This window comes from Rhipicephalus sanguineus, chromosome 3 (assembly GCF_013339695.2).
Source record: "Rhipicephalus sanguineus isolate Rsan-2018 chromosome 3, BIME_Rsan_1.4, whole genome shotgun sequence".
Taxonomy (NCBI): Eukaryota; Metazoa; Arthropoda; class Arachnida; order Ixodida; family Ixodidae; genus Rhipicephalus; species Rhipicephalus sanguineus.
In genome coordinates this window covers 176,333,807-176,345,863 of record NC_051178.1, presented here as the reverse complement: position 1 = coordinate 176,345,863, position 12,057 = coordinate 176,333,807, and the positions used below count along the sequence as shown (strand labels likewise).

The 12,057-nt window shown below is 45.3% G+C and overlaps 1 protein-coding gene across 1 annotated transcript in view; it reads left to right on the top strand.

Moving 5' to 3' along the window:
• The window catches only part of LOC119386116 (calcitonin gene-related peptide type 1 receptor), a 70,693-nt gene that overhangs the window by 43,778 nt on the left and 14,858 nt on the right, over positions 1 to 12,057 (top strand). The window contains exons 2-6 of the mRNA XM_049414224.1: positions 1,843 to 1,968; positions 4,214 to 4,308; positions 6,185 to 6,276; positions 8,658 to 8,802; positions 10,149 to 10,299. Of these exons, the coding sequence (XP_049270181.1) occupies positions 1,843 to 1,968; positions 4,214 to 4,308; positions 6,185 to 6,276; positions 8,658 to 8,802; positions 10,149 to 10,299 (609 nt within the window). The remainder of the gene's footprint in view (positions 1 to 1,842; positions 1,969 to 4,213; positions 4,309 to 6,184; positions 6,277 to 8,657; positions 8,803 to 10,148; positions 10,300 to 12,057) is intronic.

Sequence of the window (12,057 nt, the reverse complement as noted above, 5' to 3'; positions counted from 1 at the left end):
CAGTACGGCCACTCTTAAAGGGAACACTCGAGTGTGCTCCTTTCAAATTGCTGGCCTCCTAACTTAAAGTACCTGTGAAAACACTGGTCGTTCACTGCACGAGTCTGTCGAGAGAAGTCAGAAGTGTCAACTACCAGTAGTCTTATGCAAATCGATGCCACTGTAATATCGCGAAAGATCAAAATCTGGACATGCCCTGCACGTAAGTGTTCCCTTTAACAGTGGACCCGTCTGTACGTCATGTCTGTGGCTTATCATTGTCACAGTCATATACGCTTCCTTTGTGCCGCGGAACTTCATGTTTTCACAAGCACGGCAACAAACAACAGCGCGCAAGATAGGATCCATATTTTGCAGAACAATTCATTCGAGGCTAAAGGAGGCAAGCGCAAATAACAGGGTGGTCTTCAGAGCGGAAGAATGCTGACGTCACACTGAGTGGATCCGCAGCCGGAGGAATCGCTGAAGTCTGCTATCTCGTGTGTGAAGTCAGCGACAAACAATTGTATTCAGATGTGCTACTCTCGTCATAACTGAATTCGAAATATGAAAAGAGGACGGCATGCTGCTTTCAGCATGTTGTCGCAACGTTAAGTTCCTTATTACCTTTTTCTTTTTTTTTTCGTATTTTGTGGAGAGAGGGGAGGAGGTGCTTGCGGCGCCAGTATAGTGGCGTTGTTCCTGGCTCCTGAAAGCGCATTTTAAAAAACGACGATGAGCTTGTACATGTGAAATGCTAAGTGCGCATCACCATACTTTAGACTAGCGGACTGTGAAGTGAAGCCCATTATCATACATATAGATTTAGCGAACCATGAAAACGCCTCACATTTAATGGTCGGAGTTGCTTGAGAAAAGTCATAGGCGTGCGCACAGGGGGGGCAGGGGGGGAGGCCGCCCCCCCTAATAACCAAAGAGGGGGGCGCAAAATCTGCCCCATACATTGACCCCCCCTAGTCACCTAAGAGGGGGGGGGGCGCAAAACCTGCCTCGTACATTGACTTACAAGGGGGGGGGGGGCTGCGATGAACCTTCGTCACCCCTGATGGTGAACCCTGCGCACTCCTATGAGAAAAGTGCAGGTGACGGCGCTAAGATTGCATAAAATTACGTTGAGTCGGTCGTTCTCGGTGCAAACGAATAGGCAGAAATAAGCGACGCGGAGGTAGCTTCGGTGTGAAAATGCTCACACACTTGGGCACCGCCTTTGTTTGGATAGCAATACAACACTGAGATTGCGAAATTGGCTTTGACATAGTTGCTAGCGCGAAAGAAGAAAACAAAAATAAGTTGGGATGCGACTGGGCGCCATCTTTTTTCCATTACGCTTGCAAATGTATCAACACCGACTAACTCAACTCTCTTTTAAGTGAGCTTGTGTAAAGGAAGTACAGTCAAACTACACAACTGGGAAAGCTGTTTCTCTTCACTTGTGCTCATGTCTGCATACGTAACTTTTTTTTTTCTTCTGTGATGCATGGCGCCTTCAAACGTGACACTCTCTTACTGGAAAACGGAGACTGCGCCTCAATAAATATTTGCCTTGGGACGTGCTTCTTCTTCGGGATACTAATAACCATTGATGTGTATGCTCCCATCATCTTAAGTTTAGGCGCTCCGGCCATCATTGCGAGAACACCTCGCACTGATATTGTTTCACCAGGCCTTGCAGCACCGCGTGGCATTGAACAGGAGGCAGGTACGCTGCTGGCAGTTATCCTGGAGGACTGTCTTTGTATATAGACAAATTCCCAGTGTCTACGCGAGCCCGGACTTCTGTAATAAAGAATTGCTATTAATAGCACTAAAGTCCTATGATTCTTGCCCTTATTTTCTTTACAGCTGGACCGCGATGCCCTGCCACATGGGACGGGTGGACTTGCTTTAAAGACACACCCGCCGGAACTACAGTGCGAAAGCCGTGTCCTACACACGCGTACTTCATCACCGAGACACCACAGTGCATCAGTAAGTCGCTACATAAAGGCGTTTTCTGTATCTATCATTGGACATGATTCCCTTAAGCTCAACCAGCTCTGTGCTGGTTGAACCGAAGAACACTGCGGTTAGAAAGAGCCTAAATCCTCTCGTTTGCACATTTGGACAGACCACATCGGTGCTCTGTGAGTCGCTGTTAATGTTCCTTATCCAGAACCGTTAACAATTCGGCTCTGAAAATTACACCATCTCCCACTAAAGGGGACCATGAGGCGATGCGAAACCGGAGCACTTGCACGATCGCGTTCTGTTGGCGTTCGTTGGGCATGCTACCGACCTCGCGTCGTGGAACGCGAAGAGGAACGCTACGCGCGTCGTGTCTTCCCTCTAGCCTGGCCGTTAATTCTCACAGGGCGAGCAGGGAACGCGGTCGACAGGCGCGCGATGAGAGGAGAAAGAGAGAGGGAGGCGACGCGCTGGCGCTCATCGCGGCGTTGCGCAGGAGAGGGGGAGGGGGAGAGGGAGAGGGGGAGTGGAGAGTAGGCGTGTGGAGAGGGTTTGCGCTTGTGCAGCAAGGGTGGTCACGCCGCACACCACCACCGGATTGAACTCCGCCATAAGATGCTTCGCATCTAAAAACTTCGCTGTCAGGCCACGTACAGAAATGTCCAGGAGGGCTCCCGCACGGTGTTTCGATTGAGCGTCGGCACCCAAACTACCCAGAGCACACCGCGTTGTCGCTCATGCCTGTTCAAAAGTTTCCTATACCGACAGATGGCACCATGCACCGTGTGTCCTCGGGACCGAGAAATTACCTGGTTTGGAAAGCTAACGCTTACTTCCAAGTGGGAGAAAAAAAAAGAAAAAGCTGAATAAGTGCTTAAGAAAGAGATGGGCACGGCTTGCCTAACAGCGTGAATGTGATATTTATGGTGAGAAGGAAACCATCTGGTCACTCGTATGGACCGGTGCCGAAATTGCCTAATGTAATGTAGCGTAATGTAAAAACAGGTACGTAGCTCGTTTCATCAACCTTTCTTCTTTCCCTTCCCGCTAAAGAGAAAGTCACACGAAGCAGCGTATCTGTAATGTAATAGTTGTTATGCAGCTTGTCTCATTTACTTCTTTCCTCGCTCGTATAAGGGAACATATCTTGGAGCGGCGCATCGGTACGCGTATCCGCATTCCGTGGGCATTAACATATCCTTACGTCATCTGTCCTCTCTTCTTTTTGCTTTATTCGATTTCACCTTGTCGACATCTCCCGTTCTGGACTACATCGATAACCATTAATTACGTGATTAGAGTTTCCGGCTAAACTCGCTTTTCGTGCATTTTTTACACCTCTCAAGTTCCCACGCAACCCTGCGTTCCTCGACGAACGCACACAATAAAAACGACCTCAATCTTTTCGTCATAAGTCACAGTTGAGAGAAGAAAATTTGAACGTTGAACGATATTCCTGCCACGTTCTTAAGTGGTGCTCTAACTTCAGGTATTTATATACAGTAATGTGCACATCAGTAAAATTATAGTCTTACAGAGACTTTTGTTTTTCGATGAGTAAGTTCAGTGACTTCAAGCAACACTAACGTGACGAAAAGTAAGCTTGACTGATGAAGTATAGTCGGTCGAACTTTCGCTTTTGTTATTTCTTAGGGATATAGGATAATTATTAAAAGATAAAATGACGGCTAAAGCGTCTTTTCCTAAAATTCGTCCCATAAACTAGCGATATAGTACGTCATGGTTGCTTTACATATTTCAAATATATATATTCTCGTGTTCCAGCCTTTGTGAGAACAATCTTTCATGAATGGTCAAGTACGGCATTTCACTCCCTTAAACTTTATTAACCCCGTTTATAGCAATGCTAAAGGTGTAAACCTTGGGCCGATGGAGGCTTCATGATGACGGCTACGATGCCGCATGCTGTGACTGTGGCAAACCGTTCAGCCATTATCAGATATCTCTGCACGCGATGCGTAACCATGACGTGTTCGTTGTTGCGCGATGGCTTCGTTCTACTCAAAACTGCGCATTATCCCGAAGTGTGAAGTGGCGGGAGCACCGTACACACTATACTGTCACAGCAAACCATCGCCCTCCCCCGTCCTTTCCCATCAATTCATGACCAAACGCTAAGTGTAGCTTTTTGTTGTCGTTGTTGTTGTTGTTGAACTATAAGCTTACCTAACACCTAAAGCGGCCTTAAACTGCTGTTACACATACGAAGTGCTCATTAACTTAACATTACGCGTCGCTTGTGTTACAGAGACATCAAAAAAAATTTGCTGGGACAACGGCACGTGGTACTACAGCCAAGAGTATGGCAAGGAGTACACCTTCTATGACTGCGGTTCACTAGAGGTTTGTCCAACTTCAAGCTAGTATACCTATGTGTGCATGTCACACGCTGGGAAAAAGCGATCACATGGATCATAGACTTATGGATACCGGGTCGCTTTCTACCGGTCTTGCAATGTGGCACTTGTGCGTGAAGAACAAAATATGTGTGCTTTAAAAGCCACTGTATCCACCTTCAAAATAGTATCCTGATAGGAGGTTGTTATAGTCCTAAAGGTTTACACTATGTACATACGCTCGATACGCATGTGAGTGAGTGAGTGAGTGAGTGAGTGAGTGAGTGAGTGAGTGAGTGAGTGAGTGAGTGAGTGAGTGAGTGAGTGAGTGAGTGAGTGAGTGAGTGAGTGAGTGAGTGAGTGAGTGAGTGAGTGAGTGAGTGAGTGAGTGAGTGAGTGAGTGAGTGAGTGAGTGAGTGAGTGAGTGAGTGAGTGAGTGAGTGAGTGAGTGAGTGAGTGAGTGAGTGAGTAGCAAGCGAAACAAGGTTAGAAACGACAGAAACGTTAGCAAGGGGAGGTTCTGTTTTCTAGTGTGATAAAAATTGTTAAGGAGTTGATAATAAGAACCCAACAAGAATGAGCGTGCAAATGCGCTTGATCATGAAGTAACTTAACGTAGTCAATAGGCGTATATTAAACTCTTTATCAATATGTCACGCGGTGTCCTTTCTCTAACGAAGTATGGAGGAGATATCTAACCTCGAAGACCAACTGCTCGTATGGTCCGTGTCGCAGGGCTGATAGCAAAGATTACAGGGCTGTCTTCGAATCGCAGAAGATTGACCATCGTTGAGGCTGTTCGCGGTTGGCTACATAAAGTGCAGCGCGAAGAGCGGCAAGTTCTGCTGCTGTCGATGCCAAGTCACTGCGGCCTGATAGGCAATGAACACGCCGACAATGCTGCTCGATCAGCTCTTCAAGGTGACCGGCTCGAGACAATACCCCTATCAAGGACCGATGCTGCTAGCCAACTTCGAGTGGCTGCACAAGAAATGACTTCCTCCACTTGTAATACAGCAAGCAGACTGCACAACCACCACCGCCACTGCTCGACCAATTTGTGTCTTCAGACACCTACGGGACTACGCCGAAATGATGCCACTCTGCTTTGCCGTTTGTGGCTAAGAGTGGCTTTCACAAAGTCATTCTCCTTTCGAATCCAAATGGCTGACAACCCGTTTTGTGAAAACTGTGGTAGCGAGGAGACACTACAGCACATCTTCTGCGACTGTCCTCGCTACAATGCGCAGAGAAAATCCCTCGCAGTCGCTCTTGCTCGCATAGATCCGAGACCGATGACGGCAGAAACCATTCTGGAATGTCCTCCTGAGAGGTCATCGCGGGTGAAGGCGACGAAGGCAGTGCTCAACTTCTTGAAGGCATCAGACCTGCACCCTCGGTTATAGACTAACGACGTTAGCATGACTGTGAGATGTGTGATGTGTGGGACTCATTGTGCGTGCGTGCTCTCTTTCTCTCTCTATCTTTATATCTCCCCCATCCCTTCCCCCAGTGTAGGGTAGCATACCGGTCCTTCTAGACTGGTTAACATCCCTGCCTTTCCTTTCTCTCCTTCTCCTTCTCTCTCTTTATCAATGTCTTTATTTGAGAAATGACCCTTCGTCTATTGCCGTTTTATACGGACGCTAAGGCCAGTTAAAGAAGCAGACTGGCTCCATCATCTAAACAGGATTGATGCGTTTAGCACGTCGTTATCAAATGTCGTCTCACCGAACGCGCCTGAGTAGATGCGCTCGCTTAAAAGCAGTCGCAAAGCCACTCTTTTTAATGTGTTAGAGAGGCAAAGTGGGGGTCAAGCTTGATTTGTTTCGTTTTGTTTTTTCTCTTTGATACCTTCTACATCGGTGGCCTTATTGTTGCAGTATCATCGTTCCATGACCATCTTCTCCATCGTGCTTCACTCCCTGTCGGTCGTCGTCCTCGTCCCGGCCATCGTCATTTTTTCCGTCTACAAGTACGTAACACTATTTCGTTTTTTTTTTCTTTCTTTTCTTTTGCATGGTTGCGCGTTCAAGATTGCGTAGCTGGTAGAATACGGCGAATATCGTCGAGTCAGGTTTAATTTTTCCCAAGAGTAACAAGCAAATGACCGTTTTAGTAACCTTTGTACCCTAGTGAAGATGACCTAACATAATTGAAAATAGTACATTATGCCAGAATTAGATTTAATGTTATGCTTAAGCCTCATATATTTATTTATTTATTTATTTATTTATTTATTTATTTATTTATTTATTTATTTATTTATTAACACGAAAGTGTTTTATGCCGGGGTCCACCAAGACTTCAGTGACGTATTTCCGTCACGGAAATGACGTCGAAAAAGTTTACACGATCAGATGGCAAAGAAAAAAAGGTCCCGTCAACGGGCATCGAACCCACGACCGCTCGGTCCGTAACAACAGATACCGGGCGCGCTTTCCACTGCACCACGGTCACAGACTCTAGAGGCTTTACAAACGCGCCTTTTATATCTAGCACTCTCCCGGTCGGCGGGGGGGTGTTGCCCTCTGGGAGCGGTAAGGTAAAGTAATTCGCCATTACTATGGCCTCCGCGATTAGCACCTGCAACGCGTTACACGTCCGTCACATTCGGCGCGCTTTCAATAGAAGTTCCATTTTGTCAATGCCTTAACACACCGCGAGGTGCCGACATTGGCCCAAGCGTGGTAAAAGCGTCGGCCTCGCCCATAGCATCGCGCTAATCCAAACCAAAAATAGCTCTGCGACGCGCGCCTGCCATAACTGGCTGTAACACCGCGTTCCCCGCACACGCGCTCGCACCGAGAAAAGTCGCGGCCGGGCTACCGGGGCGGCACGACGCGCTTTGCCTTTCCCTCTAGTCCGGTCGTGGTGTTCAATCACATTTTAACATGCCGCGGGATGACGACCAAGTTCTGCGTCTAATATGCGACGCTCTTCTGGCTATCACACCTCGTTCTCTGATTACGCTTTCACCGTTTACTACTACAGCTACCACAATGGTTTGTTTAATCATTTAACATGGACGTTAGTCGTCGGCATGGAGATATACCACCAATCATCCATGTGGGTGCATGCACGTTGAACGGTGCCATAGCTGCCAGACATCAATATACATTGTACAAACTCTCTTATATCAATGTACAGTAAACATTCAGTTACTTCTGTAAGGGCACGCTTTACTTTCGTGTTATTCCGATTCCTGCGACGAAGGGATCAACCATGTTTATTTATTTATTTATTTATTTATTTATTTATTTATTTATTTATTTATTTGTTTGTTTATTTATTTATTTATTTATTTATTTATTTATTTATTTATTTATTTATTTATTTATTTATTTATTTATTTATTTATTTATTTATTTATTTATTTATTTTTGTAAAGACTGTTGGCCGAAGGCCGTTACAGGGTGGTTGTAAGACAATATATGCAAGGTAGCAGTCAAGAACACACACAGGGGTGGCAGTTGTACAATAAAAGGCACGATACAAGCAACAAGAAGGATAGAGAAAACTACATCGTGGTGTCATCAGTTGTGCCACAGCCGCTGGGTGAAACAGATGTAATACAACCAGGAACATGTTTTCATTATAAACAAATACTACCATTAAAGTAGAAACTACGTATTTCCAGCTGATGTAAAAAGTTAGTCATTTAAATCATTCGAAGCTGTTCCACGGTGGAAAATTAGGGATTTGCGGCGCGCCTGCGTTTGCTAAAAGCAGCAGCCATCTAGGGGGGCTTACTTGTATGAAAGGCACCAATTAAAAAGTACAAGTAGGCACCATGGGAAGCTTCAGGGGTAAAACAAATCTGTTGGTTTACGCAGGTGTTTTCAGTTTGTGTCAAATCTATTGATAAGGCTTGAAAGTGACAACAAGATCACTGCTTTTCACTGCTGTTTCTCCCAGAGAGAGTTTGAATTAGTTTGATTTATTCATTGTAGCATAAAACCGCTACTGCTAATGCAAATATTTTCAGTGGCGGTTATGCCGAACTGACAACATACTTAAGGGGCACTCTTTTCTGTTTCACAAGAGTGAAATAAGGGTATACAGTAGTGGAAACCAAGCAAACAGGTTTTTTTTTCTTTTTCAAATAGTTATATAACGCCTAGAAGGCTATTTCGGTTCTAACACGTCTATTTCGTGAGAATGTACTTCGCACAGTGCTCCAACAACATTTATAACTCTGTATTTCCTGCTGCGACCCAAAATACTTGGTGAGAAAAATCGACACATTTACACGTCAATGTAAAAGAATGGAATTACTGTACTTGTGAGTACCTACCAAACACACACCAAACACAAATAAAAGAGCGTAAGTTGTACTTCTCGTCCTATCGGCAGGCAACTCCAGGTTCACCGCATCTCCTTGCACAAGAACTTCTGCGTTGCCATGGTGCTGTACGACATCAGCGTCATCCTCGTAGACTCGGTGTTCATCCTGGACCACGTCAATGAGGAGAAGAACATACGCGTCAACCAGAATCCGGTACGGCCACGTAGTTTCTTCTACATCCGAACATATGCGTCTATATACATCACTGCGTATCTGTGGCTGTACTCAAGGGGCCTTAGTCGTGCGCATGTTATGAACGTGAATCGCGATGCGAGAATCAGAGTAGCCCTTCTAAAACTTAAAGGGACACTAAAGGCAAATATTAAGTCGACGTTGATTGTTGAAATAGCGGTCCAGAAACATCGTTGCGCTACTTTTATGCCAAGGAAGTGCTTATTTTGAAATAAAATCACGTTTTAGTGGCGCGCATCGCGTTAGCGCATTTCAAATCGCCCGCCTGAAAACCGACTTTCATACGTCACTGCTGCCGTGCCCAACGTTGCCCGCCTTTACTGCGCGGCCGCCGACACTAGTAGCAGCAGAGCGAAAGTAGCGGGACCCACAGCAGCAACAATGGCCATCGAAGCCATAGAAGCTTGCCGCAATCGCCGCAATGGATGTGGACGGAGAACTTGACAACGAGACATTGGCTCGCGACGCTGGGCTCCAATTCAGCGACTTGAGCCCGGATGAACGCGGTATGCGGCTGAGGGCTCGTAGTGCCGGCGTCGTTGCATGCGGCATTTTGTCGAACTTTATGTCAGAGCGACTTTCACGAGCGCGAAAAACACACGCGGCAGTACGCGGTCCCGAAACTACCACTGAGACGCGACCGCGTGAGCGAAGCAGGGCGCCGGGCGAGGCGCAGTTCGGCGAAAACGGAACCTTTCGGAAAACGGAACCGTTCCCCATGGCAACGCCACAGAGGTTCTTTTTTCCATGAATCAAACGGAAACGAACAAACAGAATTTTATTACGCCTTTTGATGCACGGAAGGTTCTTTTTTTATTGCTGCTAGTTTGATTACTAGTGATTTATTGTAGGCAGACTCTCGTACGTCATCGGGATCACTTCGAAAATGTCCCACTCGTGGCGCTCATCATGTGATACATTTAGCTTAATTTCTTGGTAAGTAGGGCACTGCTGTTGATAATATTGTCGTTTTAGAAGTCATATCTTGAGCTTTCACTCTGACATAAATTGTTATTTGCCTTTAGTGTCCCTTTAAAGTTAAGACTAAATGCAGATTAGCCAGTAAAGCTGCTACGGCATATGAACACTTGTAACGTTTCAAAACTAGTTAGAACACTTTCCGAGGAGCCTGTGTGCAGTGCCACACAGCGTGCTATCACTGTGAAGGCTTTACATTGAAAGACTCCCCCACACCCTCCAAGTGAGTGTCACTGCCTACTGTCAGTGACAAATACTAAAAAAATTGGACTTAGAATCCATATGAAATCCCGGTTTGTCATTGTCTCTTTCGCATCTTTTTAACGCAGAACCTGTGCAAGGTGTTGTACACACTCTCACGCTATTTCCGGCTGTGCCAGTACGCATGGATGTTCTGCGAAGGCTTCTACCTGCACAAGTTGATCGCATCTGCATTTGCCGAGCAGAAGTCACTGCTAATTTTCTACGTCGTAGGATGGGGTAAGAATACACACAAAAAATTCGCAGTGATTATTTGTAGGTTTGTTCGTTCGTTGTTTCGTCTGTCTGTTTGTTTGTTTGTTTGTTTGTTTGTTTGTTTGTTTGTTTGTTTGTTTGTTTGTTTGTTTGTTTGTTTGCAAGTACTCATTGTCTTGTGCTCTGCCCACAGAGGCACAGAAATAAAATTTAGTGATCTGCACTATGTACAGTCACGATAACATAGGAGTCCAACGTGCAAAAAAAGTGATTTTGCATCTAGATTGCAGCATTTGCTTTCTGAAATCCAAAACTATGTTGAAGAGGAAAAATTATAATTAACGGACACGGTCAATGAAATGGTTCAATGATCTATGAATAAACGTTAGAAGTAGACAAAGCAGATAGAAATAAACTCGCAGAAAATAATTTAGTTTTGATCGTAGCTCATTATTCTAGAAAGTCACGGCTTCACGGCAGCTCGATGAAATCATTTATATCTTACGGCCTTATGAATAGCTAACGGATGCGTTTAATTGGTCGATGTTGCAGTTAATAAACTTCACTAGCTTGTACTTTTAATTTAAAGCGACGATAATTCAAACGAAATTCAGCGAAAGAGAATGTAGTTACACTTAGAACGTGGACCATGCCGCTTACATGGACGATTTATCACGTTACTTACCCGGCTGCCTGTATCCAACACGCAAAATGGGACCACCATCTCTTCAACTAACACATGTTCACAGTAATCTTAACGTACACTCAGCAATGCTTTGATATTAGACACTCTGCAGTTCATAAAGGAGCCGTACTTAAAGCGACTTCAGGAACTGTAAAACTCGTTGTGCCTAATAATCGTTACACTGTAACAAGTATTCGTTGTAGCGAAGTCGAATGATGAAGAATAGACAGTCTAAACAAAAGATATTGTTAAGATATTGAATCTCCTAACATGGCGTGGAGAACTCGGCGACGATCAGATTTCCGGAGTTGGGCGGGCCGAGATTACTTTCGTAAACGTTGCCTAATCTCCAACGTCGAAGGTCTCCTCTCACCTCCCAACATCGATCGCAAATCTAGCGCGGTGGTTACTGCTATCTGCGAGGTACTTCGACTACGTACCCCTTATTCGTACCCCTTATTCTTGAGATCTATATATTCGCGTTTCCGCACAACCATGTCCCCATCCGTCAACCCTGCCATTTTCATCCGCTTCCCCCATGTTGCTTACGGCCTTACATTTCTCTGCTCTTATATACTTGGACACCGCCGTACGCCGTCTGCAAACCAAACGTCGTTGATCACACTCTGTCATCGGCATGAAAAACCAAACCCAAACCACTTTAACGCTCCTCCTCTCGTCATCGTCTGCCTAACCACCAGTCCCCATTTCACTTTTTTTGTTGGCCAAAACGTTTCGATTTCTTCTTTTTTGTTGCTGCTGCTGCCTTTAAAGATCGATCATCTGATCACACATTTTCCTATCGCAACCCACGATGAAGCGTTGCGCAAGTCTCGCGGAAATAGTTCAGTTTAGAGACGACGAGCTCCGGCTTCGATAATGCGCTTTAACTTGGCCCGGCTAGTTTCTTTGCTTTCTGTCTTTTTTTTATTTTTTGGTACAGCATAACAGGCTGCAGATATCCGTTACTTAACTTCCCAGCCTTTCGTTTTGATTTTTCGTCATGCAATATGTTCGTTTCCTGGTTAACACAGTTGGAGATGGTGGATCGGAAATGTCAATTTCCTTGTTGATAACACTGAAGAAACTGAAAACTT